The sequence below is a fragment of the Emydura macquarii genome, unplaced genomic scaffold (assembly GCF_026122565.2).
Source record: "Emydura macquarii macquarii isolate MOO-44397 ecotype Brisbane River unplaced genomic scaffold, CSIRO-AGI_Emac_v2 contig_295, whole genome shotgun sequence".
In the NCBI taxonomy this organism is placed as follows: Eukaryota; Metazoa; Chordata; order Testudines; family Chelidae; genus Emydura; species Emydura macquarii.
In genome coordinates this window covers 1,414,204-1,436,827 of record NW_027130432.1, presented here as the reverse complement: position 1 = coordinate 1,436,827, position 22,624 = coordinate 1,414,204, and the positions used below count along the sequence as shown (strand labels likewise).

At 38.1% G+C, this 22,624-nt stretch overlaps 2 protein-coding genes across 8 annotated transcripts in view; one reads left to right on the top strand and one right to left on the bottom strand.

Annotated features, from left to right (window-relative positions):
• The window catches only part of PHKB (phosphorylase kinase regulatory subunit beta), a 173,798-nt gene extending 162,840 nt beyond the window's left edge, over positions 1-10,958 (bottom strand). For 4 of the 6 annotated variants that reach the window (XM_067550516.1, XM_067550507.1, XM_067550525.1 and 1 more), the window contains exon 1: positions 10,766-10,958. In XM_067550516.1, coding sequence (XP_067406617.1) covers positions 10,766-10,832 — 67 coding nt within the window. In that variant the 5' untranslated portion in view covers positions 10,833-10,958. Of the gene's footprint in view, positions 1-8,378; positions 8,947-10,765 lie in introns of those variants that run through there. The other 2 variants (XM_067550534.1, XM_067550542.1) reach the window with 2 other exon arrangements.
• A 112-nt stretch (positions 10,959-11,070) lies between these two features.
• The window catches only part of ITFG1 (integrin alpha FG-GAP repeat containing 1), a 196,656-nt gene continuing 185,102 nt past the window's right edge, over positions 11,071-22,624 (top strand). For both annotated transcript variants that reach the window (XM_067550493.1, XM_067550483.1), the window contains exons 1-5: positions 11,071-11,264; positions 15,480-15,552; positions 16,607-16,752; positions 18,732-18,789; positions 20,815-20,889. In XM_067550493.1, coding sequence (XP_067406594.1) covers positions 11,093-11,264; positions 15,480-15,552; positions 16,607-16,752; positions 18,732-18,789; positions 20,815-20,889 — 524 coding nt within the window. In that variant the 5' untranslated portion in view covers positions 11,071-11,092. The remainder of the gene's footprint in view (positions 11,265-15,479; positions 15,553-16,606; positions 16,753-18,731; positions 18,790-20,814; positions 20,890-22,624) is intronic.

Here is a 22,624-nt window from a genome sequence, read left to right as displayed (position 1 = left end):
ATGATAAACCAGATTTGAAGAGACTGTAAAATCTGGATTAAGTTTTAAAAATAAATTAAAAGTTGTATGACATTTTCTCTGCCATCCTTTATAAGGAAAAATTAGTCCACAAATATTTAAGGATATTATGTGCAAGTTAAAGTCTTCTAGGATTCTCTTGTACATAGAAGTTGCTCAATATTAGATGTTTTATTTTCTTTTACATTATGTATCTTGTTGCAATATACACAGAGTTGAAATTACAATCTCCTTTAGTCCAGTAGCCCAAAGAAGACTGGTGGTGTTTAGGCCACCAGCTTTCTGACCTAGAGTTACAGAAAACCCTCATAACATAAAAAAAAGAATTTAGGTTCTTTCCCCCATAGATTTCTATTCTCTATTGCAGGAGTTGAGCTGAAGAGAACAAACGAGACACACTATCATTTTACTTAACACTTTAATTGTGGGGGAAAAGGGGAATACCACTAAAAATATATATATTCTATTGTTTACATACTGATGAAATCTAGTCAGTACTTTACATAGAGAAATGCTGCAGTTCTTTTACTATGAATACCATATTCATTGTTTCTAATTTAGAACAACCCTAATGATAGTTTGCACAGTGAACATGCATAAAGCGCAGTCTTGCATATTAATAGAGAAAGAAGAGAAGCAATAAAAATTGCCAAATTAATTGTGTGGCTGGAACAAATGCACCTGCTGTTAAAATATAACTGAAAACAGTTCTGTAACATTTTAACAAACAAATGTAACAGAATGTGTTAGAAAAATGAATAATTCCAATAGTTGAATTCAATTTTCCATTGTTACAAGTCTGACAGCATCCTCAAACTGGTTTAGAAGTCAGAAAAAGAAATTTACTCCTTAGATTGTTGAAGCACTATTAAAGCAAGAACGTAACTTTTTATCATCTCTCATTCAGCTTCTTCACCTCTGGTGTCTTAAATTATATGACTGCTCAGCAATATTGTTGCCACTCGCAGAAAATCAAGAAATAAATTAGTTTTTCTAATATTAAAGTTAACATATAATTGAGTATCTACACATACTGAAAAAAATCATGTGAATGCTGCAATTGCTATGCCAACCCAACTAGATATTTAAAAATATTCACATGAACCATTTAAATCTCTCTTCATACTGTTTATACTACCAAATCACCTTAAATCACACTGCTGTATGACATCTCTCTCACACACATTTCCAGTACTGGATGGTTTATGATAATCATATTGGAATATGAATCCTTCCTCTTTTAGCATATTGTTTTTAACTCAAACCAGGCAACTAGTAATAGCAAGTCACTGTAACAGATATTACAGTCACATGGAATATCTGGAGTCCCATGAATTTTCTTTTTATTTAATTTTTCCCCCAAAGGAAGTGTTGAGTCCTGCCCCTGGGAGCCGGGAGGCCCTGGGTTCAGAGACTGAGGTTGAGTCCTGCCTCTGGAGGCAGGAGAGTGAGTCTGTCCTGGTCCTGTGAGGAGGGAAGGGAGGCTGGATAGTAAGCCAATCCCACACTCACCCCAAACAACGGCAACTCCTGTATCCTGCAGCTCTTTGCTCTAGACACTGCAACCGGGTGAATTGGGTTGCAGAACCACTCAGATTTGGTCTAGCTATCCTTCCATCATTAATTTGATGATGCTGTGAGACACTTTGCAACACTATTCACTCAATTTTGGCCTTGCCAACCTCCATCATCATGATGAAAGGGCTGCCTGGCCAAACCTGAAAGAGATATAGTGACACTGTGCAACAAGGCTTTTTTAAAATTTTCTTTTGTTTTTTTTCACATTTGTAAAAAACCCAGGGCTCTAGGATTATCCAAAGTCTATAGTGTTCACTTTATGTTGTATGTATCTTTGAGACTATTATATTAACTTTATAAATGTTATATGTAGCTAAATGGCTTATGGTTTTTATTCTAGTTTCATGGGAAAGTTACAGGAGTTTTCTGAAGGAACTAAAATGATTGGGGGTTAATTAATGCAAATCCCTAGGCCATTAAACAGTCTGGAGAAGCCTCACCTATTGGGTAAGTTACATAACTAGTGTGATCGGGTTAAAGGCAAACAAAGAACCAAGAAGTGTAAAAACTGACCAGCCTGACACAAGGGAGGAGGTAACTCTCACTAAGTCCAAGAACTGACATGACATTGTGACCAGGAGAGACAGACCCTGTAGAAAGGGTCTGAAGTACTTGGTTCTTATCATAGTCTCCAAGTGGAAAATGGATAACATCTGGTAAACTAGAGACCTGCATGTAAATTGTTTATTGTTTTAAAGATAAAACCTATCTGTATTTTTTCCTGAATAAATAATACTTAGCTTAATGAAGGCTACCTGATAACTGGTTAACTGTCACTGCCTACAAGAGAAAACAGGACTCCAGGTGCTGAACTGAAGTCAGGTTTTCTATGGTGAACAAAGTGAATTGCAGGAGGAATTGCAGCCTAAATACCCAGTCTGGAAGGAGAGAGTCACGAGCCTCTGCCTCAAGAAATACAATAGCTAGAGGCCTCAATTCTGGAGGTCACACAGGAGCAATCAAAGGTGCAGTTAACTGGGGAACTGTGAAATGCCTGTGTAAAAATGAGTTGGAGGGCTGACTCTCACAGCCATACAGAGTAGGTATCCACATCACAAAAATTCTCTCTTACTAGCCTTCCTAGAAGTAAGGCAAAGGATTAAACGTATTGGATTAAACTACCCTTTCTTCATTAAAGGTGATTCTACAGTGGCAGGGCAATGAGGCCATGGCTTATATGGCTAAGGATTAATTTATAAATTCAGTTCTCATTAAGCACCAAGTTTTACATTTTAAAGAAACTCAGTCCAAATTGCTACTACACCTTTTATCTGTTTTCCTCAAACTAAGGGCTTGATCCAATATCCACTGAAGCCAACAGGAACTTTCCCACTGACTTCACTGGGCACTGGATAAAGCCCTAAAGCAAGTATGTCCTCATCCAATTGTTCAATCACCTATTCCTAAATTCCTACAAACATTTCCAATACTGCTTCTGCTTTGCCCTCCTGTCAATTGGGTTTTCTGCAACTGCTTTTTCAATTAATAACCATATAAAACATTATAAATATCTCCTTACCCTAGTTTTGAGAAAAAACTGAGACATGATAGGTATGGGTTATTGTCTAAGCAGAGGACTGAACTCTCATTACATCTCTGACACAGACTTCTTCCGTGGCCTCTGACAAGTCATTTAGCATCTCAGTCTCACTTTCCTCAACTGTAAAATGCAGATATTTATCTTCATCACTGAGATATTGTGAGAAATAAATGTTAAAGTGCTATGTAGGTGCTTAGTATTATTACTATATCTACTTCATTTCACTCTTTTTAGTATTATACCCCATGAAGTTTTTGAAATCTAGAACAAAGACACTTCTTAGGAACTCAACCAATAAGTTTAGGAAATAAATTGATCAAGATCTAAAACAAAACAAAATGAACACTTTATTTATAAAACTCTGCAGATAAAAGGAAAAAACTATCACATTTCAAATAATGGCAAAGACCTATGACAATTTTATGAGTAAGGGCTGACACAGGAAAAGTTTAAACATTCAACAACTCTGTTATTTCCTTATATTAATAGAATAAATGCTAAAGACTACTCTTGTTTTACAATAACAATGTCTATTTCTTAAGTTACTTTTAAAAAAATCTTTTTTCATATTTTAGAAATAGTAACCACATCTCTGACAAGTTATTGTCACTGTCTAACCTCATCCCTTAGCTTTTCCATTATGAGAATGTACTGCAATGCCTGAAGATTCATAATAAATAATACAAATGAAGAAGTTCTGTGTCCTAATTTACTTCTCATACTGTAGGAAGGATGGAGTAATGGGTAAGGAATGGGACAGGGACTCAAGAGACGTGACTTCAATTCTCCTGACTCAGCCATAGATTTCTTGTGTGATCTTGGGCAAGCCACTTCATCTACACTGTGCCTCAGTTCTCTGAACATAAAATGAAGAATGACTAGCTACATCAAACTTGTCTTGTGATAATAAAAAGCAATTAATGACAGTGAGACATTCAGCAACTACGGTAATGAGACACATAAGTACCTAGCTCAATGCATTACAAACATGCCACTCAATGGTTAATACATAATGTAAGTTCTTCTACAGAGAGCCAAATTTCAACTTCAGATTTCTCAAAAGTAAAGTTATATGTTTGAAGATTTGCCTGTAGCTTTTGACCTACTGGAATTCTGTCGACCTCAAGAAAGTGTGGGTCTTTAATCTGCATGTCGTCCATAATTGTGATAGCAAATTTCCAAGGGAAAGTAAAGTTTGACAAAAGCAGGCATTTTTAGCAAAACGCTTATGGGTATTTCGTTACCAGCATCTGAAATAGGCAACTGATTGAGTGAGCATTACAAAGTCAGTTGGCAGGAAAAAATTACACTTCTCAAACGCATACCTAATCTGGCTACAAACTTTTTATACTTATTTTAGCAAATCAAATTTTAAAATGTAAAATCTAGAACTCATGGACGTTATGTAGATCTGTGACATGCCCTGAAAGACTGAGTCCAGAATTCAGTTAATGAATTATGTTTGATTCATAAATGTGATTCTCATCTGTGACAGATTATTTTCTTCATTTTATTTAACTACAATTTTTCTTTACTAATTTAATAATCTAAGAGGTCAGAGATCAAGGCTTTAGAGTGAATGAAAAAATGCTTCTTTTTATTGAATTAAATTAAAATATTCAGGGGGAGAAATAAAATTTCAGAGAATACTAATTTTTAACCTTTAATTTATTAGATTCCTTCTTTAATCTCTATGGTCCTGTTCCTGCAACTGGATCTATGCGGATCCAAGAGTTTGTCCACATGGGTCAGATGGTAGAAATGGAAAATGAGTTACAAGAAGATCAAACAAGCAAGGCCAAATTAATCTGTGGAATAATACTGCCACTAAGAAATATAAGACAATGTCATGTCAAACAGTTGTGGCGATTCAAGAAAAATTTAATAATTTGAGACCAAATGTGTATTTTCATTTATAGTCACAGTTATTATCATCTAGCACATTTTTAGATCTGTTTATGTTCAAAGCACTTCATAAACCTTATCATCATTATCCATTACTCATATTTGTTAGGGACCATGTGCCTGTAATAATATGTAAACATAATAACCTCAGTAGATGAAAAACAGATAGGGTATAGGGGAAGGATGCAAACTTACAAGCAAATCAACTGAAGCAATGTTTTCATATGTTTTGCTGAGTCCATCATTTTTTTAGGTTCTCTAATTTGTATTTATATTTACTTTTTCCTACTCTTTCACCTTCTGCTAGACCTGTACACATCCTATACCCAACTGCCCTGACCTTATAATGTCAACAGTAGTCTGATGGATTCAAATTGGTGTTGAAATAGACAGCACCTGTAAGGTCTCATCTGTTTTTGGCATCCATGGTCCCAAGTGTTTTATTGTTAATTTAAAAAAAATATTCTGATTCCTTCCCATACTTCCTCTACAAAGTTCACTCATTTTGTCGGAGCCACCAATCCTCGCTGTCCACTCCCATTCCAGTAATTTAGCTCTGTACTAAACACAATCCATACCTATAAACCATCCCTCACATTTTCCTAATTTAATCTGCCATTATCTGTGCCATCCCTTTTCTGCCTTGTCCCACCACACTGTAACCTTCTATCCCCACACATCCATCCAAAAGTCAAACTCTTATCCTCAATAAATGTTCACTGAATCAAAAACTATAAGTTTAAAGATGACTTGAATCTACTTTTTAAATGGTGAATGAGTACTTATGTCAGTCCCACATTCATCCCAACAAAACTCAATGAGCACATTTATCTGTATTATACATGCTATATATGCATTATTAATAAATGAAAAGAACAAAAGCATGTTGCAATAATTAGGACTAGGAAGATAAATTTATTATAACCCTTTCAACTGAGACATATTTAGAACCAATTATTCCAATGAAACATTCTCTACAAATGTACATGAGGGGTTTAGGAATGTAAATGCCCTCTGTCTTAGTCTGAAGCATCTAACTGACGGAAGATCATTATTTTGGATTTAGGTTGCTGGCTAAATGCTGTGCACTTTAGTGAACTCCAAACTCTGCCATAACTCATATTCTTTGAATAGTAGAGGCATTGGCAGCTCCTTGATGTTTCTTGCTGGTAAGATCCAGATGCACTTTCAGATGATCTAAAATAACCATGGCTGACCAGCTTAGTACTCTGTAAAAGATAACATCTTGTTCACCATATCCTGTTACAGAAGGTTAAGGCAAGACATTTTGATGGGTCTTTTAAATCTTGTCCTTTCCATTACATCTGTTATTGAATACTTGGACCAAACTATTTCAATTGGAACCAGTCATATTACTATCAGCTTTTCTTTCCACTTTAAGGTGAGATGGATTATTGCTTTTAACAGTAACTGTGGCTCCTGCGTTAGTGTACATCAAGAATGCTTCCAACCATCCAGCAACCTATCGGCTTCTCTTCCTAAGTTACTCTGCTGAAAACCTTCCTCTGGGCCCAATTGAGACACCTGACTGGCCAAATCATCCAACTGACTGAGGGGATTAACAGACCTGCCCTTAAGACTAGCAGTAGGACACTAGCTGCTCAAAGCATTTACCACTAGCTGCAATAAACTCCTGTGCCTGCTTGTTTCCAGCCTTGCCTCAGTCCAGGTAATGAAGCTCTGACCCACAGCTCCAGTTCCTGACTTTGGCTCTGACCCTCATCTCTTACATTTGGCCTCTGACTCCAGTTATGACTAGCAGCTCAGATTCTTGGCTGCTCGACTTCTGCTTCAACCACTAGGCCTGACTATGCACATCCCAGTCAAGTGACATCTTTCCATCTTATAAAGAATTTTTTTTTGTGAGAGTATGCATATAATGTCTTTGTAATCAAATGTTAGGAAAACATGCAATATATTTTGACAGTCTATTTCTTCCAGTATTCCATTAAAAACTAAGCATCAGCCAAGTAAAAATAAGAGAAACAGGATTGCCCTTGGAAGCAATTACAGTTTTTGGAGTTTGGAAGACTTACAATATACAATGTTGTTCAAATATAAATGTTTACTGTACTGTTTCAAGAAATTAAGCTAACTCTTGCCAATGATCCTTGTTTCACTGGTGTTAAAACCTTTGAGGTCCTCTATTACCCCCTTTACAAGACAGAGAAACCAACTCCAAACATATTTCTTTTGCTACATATTATGTCTCCATCTTCTGAAGTAAAAGAAACAGTTTATATAATACACTGTACCTGGATTTTATCATTGGATTTCAGAACTTGATGTAACTTATGACATGTAACACAGTAGAAGCGCTGAACAATAAAGTATAGATTCAGTAGTTTATCCTCAAAACCCATTAACATAAACATAGGTGTTTGTCACACGAGTCTTGAAAATGCGACAAACCAAACAGGAAACTTTTCTGGATACTCAAATCTCAGTATTTTGTGCTGCCGTTGCTTGTCCTGCTGCTTCAGGACAACATCAGCTTTTAACGGGTACAAATCTGTTTATTTTTTGTCACAATCAGTAGGAAATGTTGAGTAGCTACACAAATTAACAAGGTAGGAAGACAAATTCTCAGCAGAGGCAAGAACTCAAACATCTCCTTTAACACCGAAGGGAGAGAGAAAGAAAAGTACAATAGCATAAGTGGCTCCTTTGTTGAGATCCTTGCAGTGGACAGCTTTCAGATGCAAGCTGGCTGAGAGTCACCAATGAAAATTCATGCTATTAGTACAATATCTAGTGGATTAAGCTAAACTGAAAAAAGGTACTTTCTTTCTGGAATAAGAGTATCCATACATGGAGTTGTTTGTGAATAGCTATTGTTCTTTAAATTCACACTGTACTTTCAAGTGTAGACAACCCTCAAGACTGCAGCCAGCTACATGAGATGTTTGAAAAAACAAGCTATTTGTGGTTTAACACAAACAAAAAAAAGAAGATAAACCATGCTCTAATACTACCTTTGACTTAACTGTCAATACAAAGGAAAGTTCATAACCAAGATTCTGTCATCCTAAAAGCAGCGATAAACAAAAACACACAAAAAAACCCAACACAAGTATGGATATTTTTCTTCTGAAAATTAGATATTTCAAATTTGGAAGATTTTCCCTACAAGAAGCTCAAACCTTGGGCTTTAAGTTTTGCTTAAAAATTATAAATAAAAGAACTGCAAGTACAAATTAAATACAAAATACATATGGCATTGTTATGTTAACACTGCAAAAGATCAGCAACAAGCAATCACACTTTTCAAAACAGAAGACAAACAAACATAAAAAAGGAAAGACCACACACTTACCAAACCTTGAGAAAGTACGTGCAGAGCTGGCTCTGTCATCGTCCAAATTGGCCATTTCAAACTGATGCAGCTAATCAGAAACGTCTCAGGCTAAACTACAGCAATTTTCAAAGCTGTCCAGTGAGGGTTAGAGGCAATCAGCATTAAATTAAGTGAAAGCAGTGTTAGTAGAGTTATTAACATGATGCACTGGACAATAAAGGGGATAATTAAGGTTAATTATTATTAATGTTTTCCCTTTTGTAGTCTAAAAATTTATTTTCTTGTGCCTTAAGTTTAATAAACATCCAACCAAGTAACACGACCTAGATTTAAATAATCTCCCCCATACTGATTATATAAAATAACATTACTTTATTTTGCAGTAAAATTCCTGATTATAAAAAAGCTTTGAATATTTACCCTTTATATGACCTGATCCTGCACCAGTGAAGTCAATGGGAGTTTTGTCACTGGTATCAATATGTGCAGAATAAAGCCCATAGCATACATTCTACTTCACGATGAAATACGTGATCCAACAGAAAATCACTTCTTCTTCCATTAATAATAAATATACAATATTTGTGCTAAAACAAAGCAAGTGTGACACAGTTAAACAGCTATTTCAACCCAGTGTAGATTTAGGCTACAAGTAATCTGCAATACTATATCATAATTACAATGCTGAGAATAATGATTTGAATTGGTATCTCTTCTGTTTTGGTGGATAAACACACAAAAGTAGGCTATAGTCTTCATAATTGATGCTGAAAACTAGGCCCTGATCCTGCTGACAAATCTGTGCAGGCAGCTACACATGCATGGAATCCTGCTGGAGTCAGTCAGGCTCTGTATAGGTCAGATTGCAGGAATGGCCTACTACTAGTATTATTTGCAGTGCATTCCTATTAATACAACTGTAATCAATCAATAAATCAGTTATTTAATTCATCAGTACTTATAAGTTTTTGTTGGCAAAACTTCACTTTCATACTTTTAACATGTAATTGGAGGATGTACAGGTGTCTGCAAGACTGTGGCCTAAATTATATTTCATTTTCTAGAGGATACTGTAAAATGTGAAAGTCTCACACTTGCTATTGTAAACTTGAGTCACACTTACTAAGTTTTGCACTGAACATGTAATTTAAATATGTAATTTGTGTAAACAATGTTTAATTTCCTTTTAAATAAGCAAAAGTAGTCACATTTATTTCACAGTCAAGTATGTAGTTAAATATGCACTTTCCTTTTAGACATGAACATTGACTGTAAAATTATGCTAGGTTAAAAATTGTCTTGCACATTTTTTAAATTTAATTAAGCAGGACAGTGCGATCAGCTTTAAAAGACTGAATTCTTCTAGTAACTATCTGAATGAGCTACAAACAAGCTCTTACAAAAGGTGACTTTTTGGGTTATATGGATTTGCTTCCTTTAAGGGAAGCAATTTGTAGAAGGTAGCAAGTCACTACAATCTATTTTGTGTTTATGACAATAAATTGTTAGGTAAACCAAGGACTTTTCATCTCAAGGGAGTAGGATGCAAGTCATATCAGTGGTTCTCAACAAAATTAGACAAAAGCTCATGATTTTGAGGTAAGAATATATTCGTGGTTTCAGAATACATTATTGTTCACCAGCTTGTCACAATGATTTGTGAAGCAAAACAGTTTCATTTACATGTGCTGAGTTGAACTTTATTGAAATATACACATCTCATTAAACTCATGAATTTAAAATGTCTCAGCAAAGTCATGTATCAGAGAATAGAAGATTTTTAAAGCAACCTTAAAATTATCCCAAAAGAATTTAATTGATTTCCAAATGAATGAGATGTTAGTTTTTTTGTTTTTTTTTTAAACTATGGAAGGAGTGAGGGTGAAACAAGAAAAACAAAGAATAAAACTTAGGCTTTAGAAAGGGATCTAAATTTGATCTACAGTTATGGAGTCCTACACCTCAGTCAGTTATTGTGAAAGCAAGGACAGATCTAGTTTAATGGGGAAGTGCACCACAGGGCTAGAGAATCCGAGTTATCATAGGCCTGAACAAGCCTTAAACTTTCTCTCCGACTTTATCAGCGTTAGGTAAGAAGCTGTGAGTGTGAGGAGAAAACCGTGCAGTAGCAGCAGCACTTGGGTCTTCAGTTCCAGCGAGGACCAAATAAGACAGAAATAGTAACAGCCACAGCTGAGGCGGGGGGGAAGGGAGAGCAAAGAATCCGGGGTCGGGAGGGGAGGGAGAGAGAAAAAGAGAGAGAGAGCAGGGCGCGTTTGAGTCTTGAGAGGCATTAGAGGAACAGCTGGGGGAAGAAGAGGACAGGGCGAACCCCTTGTTCTCAGCGCTAGCGCAAGCAAACCAAGCCCCGCAGCCCGCTCCCCATCCAGTCGAAGAGGTCAGACCTGAGCGCTTGGAACGGGCTCGTAGCTCCAACATCCTCCAGCTCACGTCGGCCAAATGCGACGCCATCCCAAAGAAGACCCGCCACTTGACGACGACAGCTACCACTCCCCGTCCCCTCCCCCGCGGCCGGGCGCCTGCTCCGGCGGCTCCGGGACAGACCGAAGTTGGCCGTTGTTGTTACCCCGACCTGCCGTACACACCCCACGACACTGTCGCAAAGCGCCCGGTCAGTCCCGGAAGTGAAGTGGGAATTGTGACGGCCCTCCCCCCCCCACTGCCGTAAGTGATGTTGGCGACGACCGCGGCTGGAGGTGCGGTGCCGGAGGATGGGGCGCCACTACCTACTTGGTCTGTGTTTGCTGCTGGGGCTGCTGAGGGCTGCCCGGGGTCTGCAGAATGTCACCGCTCAGCTCTTCGGCGCCGAGGCCTTCGGGACTCTGGCGGCCTTCGGAGACTTCAACTCGGATAAGCAGACGGACCTGTTCGTGCTGAGGGGCGGTCAGTGTGGGAAGGGCTGGGCCCGGACCTGGGGCGACTGGAGCGCGCGGGGGAGGACGTGAGCGCCCCCAGCCGTTAGGGGCGATGGGGTGGAGTGGGCAGTCCCTTAACAGCGGAGACGGGTCCCAGTCCACCGGGGCTACTGAAACGTCTTCATGGAGGCCATAGATAGTTTCTCTCTTATAACGCTCCTGTCTCTGGGTACCTTAGCTGAGGAATGGCGCAGCCCGTGTAGGCAGGTCCATCCATTATGCTTATATAATGTAATAGGGGACCAAGTAATGGGTATAAGTGTTAAATATTAATGGTCTTGATACTAACACAAGTTAATTTCTAATTTTATCTGTGATGTTCACAAAACAGGGTGCAGGTGTTAATAAGTCCCTTGACCATGGGCTTCTGGTCTCTGTGAAACAAAATGTTGACGTTTTTGTCACTGGGAGACTTTTGGACAATATTGTTATGAATTAGCTTATATTCTAAAGCATGTCATTTAATGGTCACATCCTGACACCCCCCCCCCTCCAAATCAGCATTGTATTGAAGATGGACTTAACAAAACTTGAAGTAATGTCATGACTTTCCTAAGGTGTAGGATAAATCTCAAGGGGTGATCATTTTCCTCTTGCTCCTCTGAGGCTTAAAACTGTTTACAACAGCTTTCTTGAAAGAACTTTTTAAAGATATGCCTAAGAATTTTTAAATATTATTAAATATGGCAAGATCATTTTATTTTTTTTTAAAGTAAATTTAATGATTGTGATATGAACTAAATATTTAACTGTGAAGACAGAAAATGTACAGCATGGGTTGTGGCAGTGCAATCTTATTGGTCTTGCTAACATCATATCACCCTTTTGTGAGAAGAAACACTACTGAGGATCATAGTGCAATTCACTTTCCATTTATTCTTTGCCTTTTGAGACCGCCCTAAACAAATCCTTGGTGTCAGATTGTATAATGGTTTATCATGGGAAAGTCCACCTGCTTGATTTTAGTTTCATTTAGACCACACAACAGCTGCCAAATGGTAACACTGTCCAGTCACTACTGCATATTTACATGACACTGCTAATGTATAGATGAAAAACTTGTTTCCATGGTAAAAAAAAAAAGGACATTGGGAAATCATGGATGCATAGAAACGGCAAAATCCTTAATTTTCTCATACAGTTTTCGTGGTTTTTTTGCTGATGCTAAACTGCTATGTTAAAAACTGGGAAGTTTTTATTGTTCACAGCTATAAGGTTTTTACACAGCAAATGAGTGGAGTCATTTTTTGCTGATTCAGCTTTTCAGAAAATTGTTCCCAAATAAACAATAGTAGACCGCCAATCAGCTGTTCCATGACACTTGCCTGCTGCCAATCAGTTGTTCCATGGGGTTCTCCTGTGGACTGCCAATCAGTTGTTGGGCTGGCAGGGGAGCCTTGTGGAACAGCTGACCCATCAGCTGTTCCATGGGGTTCCCCTGCCAGCTGCTGATCAGCTTTTGGGCACCTGCTTGGAGGGGCTAGCCCCCGAAAAGCTGATCAGCCCTGGAGGCTACAGCTGGGCTGGCCTCTAAACAACTAAAAACAGAGCTGCGGGTGCAGATGACTAGACTGCGGATGGCAGTCCGAGGTAAGCTGATTGGGGTGGATGTAATCCACATTTGTGTAACTAAAGCCCTGCCTGGATATCTGAAGGCCAGTACAAAGAGAGGGTTGATGGGCAGGCTGCTACATGTTGGAAGTAGCACTAGAGCTCCATGGGCAGTACTCTGGTAAAAAGTCCAGCTCTAATCATTCTCAGTGTACTTTTGGATGGCAAGGGTTGCTGCCAGAATGCTCTCTTGGCTTTCTGATTGGAGGATCTATTTTCTATATCAGTCTCAGACTAGAGTGGCTGCAAAATACCTTGATTCACACACCCCTGGTATCTGAAAAGAGAATGAACTTTCTCTCTTACACCAGAGCTAAATGTAAAAGCTGGTGATAAATGGATCCTATTGGGTTTTTTTAACCCAAGTTTTCAAACTATATCAGAACAGAGAACAAGTCTAGCTGCTCCTAGTGCATGAAGAATATCTAGATCTCAAAGCAAGCTGGTGCAACAACAGCACTGCAAAAACCCAAATTTGGCACTTGTATCTAGTTAATTTTCAGACCCAACATCTCTAATTCTACTGCAGGAGGAGAGAACAAGGCTAGCTGCTTCCAGTTTGTCAAGTAAATCCAAATCCTGGTGCAGCAGTAGCACAAATACCCAGAACAGGCACCTGTATCCTTCTGAATCCAGGTGGTTTTTGCCCCCGTGTTTCCACTACATATTCAACCCCAGAATAGCTGGTCTCATTCTGCTGCAAAAACCTGGATTAAGCATCTGGATCTGATTAGCGCAAAAATGTGGAAGGTTTATTTGGCACTACTGAACCCCAGAGTACTGAGGATCCAAATGTTTTTGTCGAGTAGGAGCAGCTCTATGGGTCCACAGTTTAGGCAGTGAGATTGAATGTTTAGGGGGCAAAACTCTCCAGAGCTATCAGAATTAGGCAAGATCCAACTCTTAACCACACACCTCCTCCAAAGGAGTCTGTGCTACTCTGTCCCTCTCTTGCTCCAAAAAAGTGAGACCATTCTCACTCATGAATCGCTCCAGTACCACTTTTTGTGTTTATATACAGCGCACTATGTATTCTGTCATTCCATGGCCCTGAAATCTGCCACATCTTTCATCCCTTGTCATAGAATGGGGTACCAAAATACCAGTTTCCTTTTAAAAAAAAAAATCTAGATCTTAAGCTTTTGGAAATAATCTTGAAAATGTGAATTATGAATGGATATTTTCCTGGATTTGCAGGGAGCCTGAAGGAGCACCTTTGAGAGGTGCAGACTGCCATTCATTTCAGTCATGGCCCTGTGGACTACAATTAAATGGCTACAGAAAATGGCATAGAATTTGCCATTTTGCTGAAGCCAAATGCCTAACGTTTTGTATCTGTTGAAACCTGCCTGCAACTTCCTCTTGCTCTCCAGCTTTCCTTACAAGGGGGAGTTCATTTAGAGTGTGCATTTCTTGCACTAAATATGGAGCCAGGCAGTAGGAGGTCAGAGAAGTACAGCTTGCAGCAAAGGGACAGGCAGAACCAAAAGTATAGGCTGGCCACTTGGGCTGCCTGGAGAACGCTGCAGTAGCTGTAGCCTGGGGATCTTAAAAGAGGAGCCATTTAAGATGCCCTCAAGCTTCTCCTTTCTCTTACACACATAGAGTTTTCTGAACTAAGTTACCTAGATCAATGTTTCTCAGGGACCAATCTGGACCAGTGCAGATCCCTGAGATCTCCCTGACACAGTTTAGGGGTCCCTGGTATCAGAAAGGTGGAGAACCGCTGACCTAAGTAAAATCGTGACAGCCAAGGTTCGTGGATCTGGGTTACGTCGAGAGCACAGGAGAAAAAGACTGCAAGAATGATCAGCACTGCAAATAAGCATCAGTTATATCAATGAGTATTTTCAACTATGAACCATGATTATATTTGGGCACAGTATGGGAATGGAGGGCATTTCATAGAAATGCAAATTAACATTGCAGTGGAATTTAGGGATATTTTTTTAAAGAACCTGGTCACGTTATGCCACATAGTACATTAGATCTTTATTAAGCTGTTGTACAATGATTCTGACAGTTGTCATTTGAACAGAAACAGACTCTACTGGAATCTGAATAACAGCTGCAGAGAAATTGAGCACAATTTTGTGAGTTTCATTCTGCAGCGGCTTCTGTCTGCAGATTTAGGAAGGCAGTATTAGATCATGCAACATTTGGTTCACCATTTGAAAGGTTATCTTTGCAGACAGAATAACTGCAAGCTTTTTAAATTAGGGCTTACATGCCTTTAAAATTTTTGTATTCATTGCAGGTGACTTGACTTCACTCTTAATGTTAATCACAGTGAAAACTATTTTGAAGTTAAGTTCACTTCAATTTGAAATGAAGCTCAGTGCTCTGGAGAAAAAATATTCCCCTTTTACCTCTTTTGAAGCAGAAAGAAATGAGACTTGGTCATGAGGGACCTTTTTAATATTTTTTCTTCCTTAGCTGTGAGGAGCAATTATACTTGAAGGTGCAAACTATCTCATCCAGAACTTGTTAAATATTGTATTCATTCTTATAAAGCCAATGTCTAATAGGGTTTATTCATTAATTTAATGCTATATATTTGCTTCCTTTTCAGGCAGTGAATTACTTATCTTTCTGGCAGACCTAAAGGAGCCATATTTTAAACCCAAAGTCAAGTTGTCAATGAAGTAAGTATGATATGTAATATCTTAATGGTGAAGTAATGGAAGCATTCATTTTGGTTAAGACTGACTGAACTGGGAGCAAGACCAGTGGGAGCGTGATTAGGATCCTTTCTAGTTTGTTTTTTGTCTGTTAAATTGTGTAATTCAGTTTGCCCGTAGAATTCAAGCTTTAAACTTGAAAGATGAGCTTGCTGAATCATAACATGAAAGGCCATTTGGTACTGTTTGTACTTTACTAGGTTTTATGCATTCTCTGGGAGAAGTTGGGGGAAATAAGAATTTAGTAATCTATAGGTTTTGTTTTTAGTTATTTATATCTCCCTATTATTTTGCCTTTCTTCCTAAAACAGATCAAATAATGTGTTTTGTGTTTTAATGCAGAAAATAAACCTGACTTTTCAGTTCCTCTGCAAACTCCCACCTACTGTATGCACAGAAAACAAAATATCCTTATGTACATATTTTGTGTGTGTGTGTGTAACTGTACACGAGTTGGCACAAACTGAGAACTCATGCACAGGATAGGCACACATTTCCACATGCAAACACATGATTACAGGTGCACTGACATTCAGGCTCTCATTTGTTAGCCCAGGTGCTCAATGAACAATGTGCTTGTGAACCAAAAGAATGACAACAGAAAACAAAAGATAGTATTAGAGTCAGAATAAGACACAGCAAAAGAGAATTTAGAGCTCCGGTCCCTACTGCTTAGACATCATGTTTTATGATTTAGCTACCAGCGGGTTTTTTGTGTCTAAAATAGGGTTTTTAAGGCCAGCAGTGATAAGTTGCTATGATATGGGACTAGTAAGGTCTTGCAAGTACTGGACATTGTGAAAAGAGTGTATAGGATAAAGATGGAGAATGTTTTGCCATGGTTTAGGGCTAAAACTTCCATCCTACTTTATGGAAGGGATTCTGTGCCATTTCATGTAATGTTACCTGTTGCAAAAAGAAAAAAAATTATTAGTCTATGCATTTATAAGATTTTTAGGGGTCACAGATTTTAATCACACATCCATTTGCACATTTAAATTTAATTTTATAATTGTAGAGATCAGAGTGTTATGATAACAAGTGTGGTTCCTGGAGATTATGATGGTGATTCACAAATGGATGTCCTCCTGACAACAAAACCAAAAAATCATGTCACTGATGAACTATCTGTTATCATTTTCTGGGGACACAATCAAACATTAGGTAAGTTGGTATTACTGTTAAATAATAATAATAAAAATACTTAATTAGAATATACTGGACAACATAACCATTGTTTGTGTTTATAACAGAAATACTGATCAAGCATCTATTGCAGATCTATAGTTTCACATCTGCATAACATTTTGTAGTAGAACTACATTGGGTAAGAGGGTAAAAAAATCAGGCTCTTTATTATGGAGTAGCAGTAGCCAGCTCACAGCTAGTTTCTTACTATAAACCTCATTTTTTCCCCCCTTCTTTCTGCCTCTACCCAACTTCCCCACATCCTTAAGAATAATTATTTTTATTCTAGGCTAAAGTTTCTCTGAGAAGATGGATAAAAAATAGGATGCAGAGTTATGAAAATTTACCTCCCCTTCATTTGTCAATATTATCCTAATATTTCTGGGCTCATGACATTTAATAAAATGGTTTGGTTTAGAAATTCCAAGTTATTCCATTTTTGCTGATCTTGCTGAGAATCAGCTTTTAGGTGGAAGTTTTGGGGAGAAATGGGAAGGCTAAAGAGTCTTCAGTAGTATAAAAGCACTATTTAAACAGTCAATATTAAAATATTTGTGAAGTATAAATTAAGCTGCTACTACTGACTTCAGGTAATGTTGCTGCTGGGATGAGTCAGAGGTGGGGGGAATTGATAGAGCCCTGTGTGGATACCAAATTTGTATTGGCATCCATTCTGCAAACATGGTAGATATGAATATCTGCAGATATAAAGTGGATATCGGCAGATTTGCAGGGCTCTAGATACAAAATTTGGATCTGCATCTATCTGTGATCTGCAAACATCTGTGCATATACAGTGGATATCTGCAGATTTGCAGGTTCTACGGATGGACTGTGAAGTAGCAGACTGGGGAAATGCATTGGAGCATGTCCAGGAGGGGACATGAGATGACCAGAGGATTTGGGAAGAATATGAAGGGTTGACATGGAGTGAGGCACAAACAGGAGGATGCAGGGCATTGCCAGTTGTCTGAGGGTGAATTCGGGAGACCTAGGTGAATGAGAGGCATAAAATAGTGTTAGTGGAGAGGTTATATTCCTGCATGAGATAGAAGGTGTGGAAGATAGAAGGACAGAGTACTGGTGCACACCCAGGAAGTTGGGAACGGAAGATGGAAGTGAGGGGTGAAAGAAACCGGAGGAGGATAGACAGAGGTATGCAAGGGACAGATGAATGAGGGGTTTGAGAGGTCTGTCAGGGGAGCGCAGTGCAGGGTTCCCAGCCAGTTTATACTTCCACATAGTCTCATCATTGATAATTATTCCTCCCAATTTATGTTGTGCTACAATCTGAACTTTGTCCCTTTTGCATGTAATTTTACAAATTATAAAAGCTAAAATTAACAAATGACTGTAAAATGCCATTTCCTATTCAGAGGATGTTTCCAATAATCTAGCTATCTTTATTTCACACACATTTTGCATATGCTGGGAAGTGCCTTTTACTATGCAATCTTTTGAACAACACACTGAATGAAGAGTGCTTTTCAGATAGATTTTGTGCAAATGTTATATCTGGACACCCTTTTGTCCTAATAGGTTCAGATAATCCTCATTAACCACATTTTCATACTCTTTAATCTACGTTTTAGTATTAATTTGAGATTGCTAACCTAGGTAGAAATGGATTTTTGTGGTAAGGATTATTTTTGTAATTTTGTTGAGCCTCCACATGGCTAAGGATGCATGTGTTCCATAGCTGAGTATTTGATTTGCCTTTCCTTATGGCTCTGGCAATTAGAATTTACATGGAGCTCAAAGCAGTCAGTTATATTGTTTATGCTGAAAACTGGCTGCGTTTTTGGCAATATATAGAATGACCAAGAAACAAAATCACTAGATAGCTTTGGAAGACCTAAAGTTAATAAAGAATATATTATAATAAAGACAGCTGGGTCTCTTAATGTTATGAAATGTGTGCAACTTAATCAGTTGAATGCTTTCTCTGTTTTCAGATTCTAATCGTAAGACTGAGTTAAATAAGACTTTTCATGATGAGCCTCTAATTATGGAGTAAGTATGTATGGCATCTTACCTTGAACAAAACTTGAAGAAATAAATTTGAACAAAATATTTGGCAAATTTAATTTGACATTGTTAAACATCAAATTAAACACTTAAAGATTAAAAATATTTAATGTTTAAGTCTGAAAACAATGTGAAATCATCAAGGCTGCAGGCTGTCACCTTTCCTCGGGGTGAAGTCTCCTGGCTCCCTCCCTCTAGACCAGGTGTTTAGGCTGCAATTTACTGTGATCACTTCAATTGATCTGTCTTTCGTTCTGCACCTGCAGTCCTGGTCTCTCAGGGACCAGCCAGTGTTCATAAAATCAAGTATTTATTCAGAACAAAAGCATTACAGAGAAAACCTAGCTTAAAAAATAAACAGTTTACATGCATGCTTACCACAATACTTGTCTACCACATAGGACCCTGATTCGTTTCATAGTACTCTAGGTCCTGCAGTAAGGCCAATACCTCTTGTCAGTTCTTGGATGCAGTGAGAGTGACCGTTCTCCATGTAGTTGAACAGTCACTTTTTACTGTTTTCATTTCTGTTTGCTCGGGTGTCTTCAACTGGGTCAGATCAGTTTTGTGCAGTTTTCCCCAGGGTGGAGGTTTCATTAAATTTGTTACAGGCCTAGTGGTTTGCATTAATTATCTGTCTTTCCCCACCAAGTGATTTTATTCCTGCAGGAAACTCCTGTACCTCCCCTGATGGAGCTAGAACATAATCCCTAGATCACACAGATACATATAACATTTATAAAGTATGTACTTTTAGTCTTTGGATATTCCATGTATCTGTCATACTACTTATGTCATTTTTCCAACCTCTAAATAAGCATCCCTTCTTCATGACCCCAGTACATTCAAATTTTATGTTCATTGAGGCTGTTTACTTCAGAGTATATTGTAGGCAAGGTTTGAAGTGAGAACTGACCTAGGAGAAGCAGATAGGTTACCAGAACTGATAGGACCTCTGAGGATATCGTCAGGATAGGAAGATTGAGGAGAAAGGTAGAGAGATCTGCTAGAACAGGGGTTCTCAAATTGGGGGTCGTGACTCATCAGGTGGTCACAAGGTTATTATTGGGGAAGGAGGGGTTGCAAGCTGTCAGTGCCCGTGCACGCAGGTAAGGGTGGCATGGGTGGGGGGTTGGTCACAGCCTGAAATACTTTCAACGGGGGTCCCAGCAAAAAACGTTTGAGAGCCCCTGTGCTAGAAGGATGTTGGTTGAGAGATAGTTAACAAATCATTCTAAGGCCTAGTCTACACTGCCAGTGTCGTTGATGGGAGATATGCAAGCTACGTACTGAAACTTGCATGTCTCCCGTTGACTTACTAACTTTCACTTACCATGGTGTCTTCACTGCACTGTGCTGACAGGAAACACCCTCTGGTTGACGCAGTGTTACTCGTTTCGGGGGTGGGGGGGATTTATTGAGTGGGGCAGAGAGAACTTCTGGGTGGAGAGCACTTCCGGGATCAGTTGTGCAGGTCTCCACTGCCTGCTCAATCGATCCTGCTGCATCGATTCATGGAGCCTGATGCAATGCCCTCAGTATAGACATACCCTAATAGGTTGGCTAGGGGAGGGATTGTGGGAGTGTTGAAGAGTCACTTGGAATCAGAGAAGGCATAAAAGGGGACTTATTCAAACTTGGGAAAAATTTGGTTAGAGGATAACTTTTTTTTTTTTTTTTTTTTTTTAAACCCAGATTAGTTTGTGCTTTCTCAAATCTGATACAAAGAAATACAAGGTTTATAACTATAGGTATGTTTCTTGTTACATTTTCTAAACTGTCTGAGACACTGGTTGTCATTGTCATGGTTTAACATGACATGAGTTATAACATGAGTTATTTCTATGAAACCTGCAACTGAGCAGTTCAGAATAGAACTGAATCTTCGGAGGCGAATGCACAGAATAAAGTTCTTCAGTGTTTCGAATCCCAAATACAGAAGGGCTGATTTATAATAGTCAGACTGAACATTGTTAATAAAGGTGACATAGCTTGTTTTTACATTTTCAGCTTCAATGGTGATTTAATTCCTGATGTCTTTGGTATCACAAGCGAGTCAGACAGGCCTCAGGTACTGATAGGCAGGTAAGCTAAAATGATTACTTATTTATTAGCATGTAACATTATTGTTTATGTTCATTGTTGGTTCACCCATTTCTACTGTCAGTGTAAGTACATCAGAGCTCCATGTTAAGTGAGAGGTGTACAGACATGGAGCTCTTGTTGTGATCCTCTTTCTTGATATTCTTAGGAGCAATGTTCTGTGTATTCTGTGACACAAAGGATCTAATTTCTGTGTACTGCTGTATAGCAAACTAGAAGTTCTGTGGTGATTTCAAGAACCAAAAACTTGAGTAACCATGTTGGTTGATATGACAAAGTGCCTCGTGGTTTCTTACAGCTGTTGTGGTCTCTGATGGTAATGCACTCAATTTCATTTATTTTATTATGGTACAACATAGATGCCAGAGTCCCTTTTTGATAGGCACTGTACAAAAATAATAAAAAGACACTCCTCTGGTTACACACTGAAGCACATAAGTTGTATTTGGTCTAATATACCACACAATTCCATTAATGTAAATGCCAAAGTATGTCAGCAAATACCAGTGGGCTGTTCACTTGATTAGGGAACAAACATGAAAAATTTGTGCAATATTTTTCAAGTGCTCAAATTGAGCCATAAAATGTGTGTAATTTTTACACTTACAGAGGCACACTTGACTGGTTGAGGTTAATTGTAAAATATTGCCTAAAGGTAAAATTAGTTCCTGATATTGTGTTGCCTGAAGCCTTTGGAACAAATTTTGACTGGGAGAATGCTGTTGGTTTTTGTTTACAGCTATTGCTGTTGGACTAAGTCTATAATTATCTTGTTTTTTAATTTCTTTATTCCCACAAGGAACCAACAAGTAAGTGGAGGGGAGGAAGTCTCCTGTATTAGAATAGGCTGGGACTTTCTTCTTCATATCCTATCTACACTACAGCAAATAAATCAAATTAATCATACTGAAATATTAAGTTCTTCCATTTTTATTTATTTTTAATTGCTTAAATATCTAGTTTTATAACATCCCGTGAAGTAATAACTTGTTGAATTTTAGCTTTTGAAATTGCCTTATTTAAGCAAGAGGCAATTTACAAAAAAACATGTATTTCTAAATGTATAGGTTTTTTGTTTTGTTTTAGAAGTCTTATGTGGCTTGTTTTTAAATACTCTTATGTGGGTGTGGTGATGTAGTGAGAATGTATGCGTCGAAATGAAGTTAACAGTCCCATATTTATTCAGATATGGTTTATATCTTCCTTTGCCTAATCTTATATTTGCAGGAAAAAGACAACTTGATTTAATTCCCTAAAGACTGTTCTCTAACCTTTCTATTTCAGGATTTTCTGTAGCACTTATCATTATAGTATCTCATGTTCACCAAGTAAAATATATCTGCATGGAGAATCTATTATGTGTAAAGGTATGTCTACATTAGAAACATAAATTGACATATATTAGGTCATCTTACAGCCACCACATTAATTATATTTCAAAAGCTAAAATTTGACAAGTTATTACTCTTTTGAGCTCAGAACATGAAGCTTTCTATGTGAATTGTTAGCAACCTGCTACATAAGAAAATCGTAACCCACTGTAACTTTTTCTCTTCAGTGTTTTTAAAGTTTTGTGTGCTTTCTTAACTTATAGAGAATATTACAATAACAAAACAATCCGATGTGTTAAAACTGTGGAAATGACCAGTTAAAATAATTTGTATAAAATTATAGTACATTTAAATAAGAGAGAGAGAGTTTTTACCCCACAATTTAA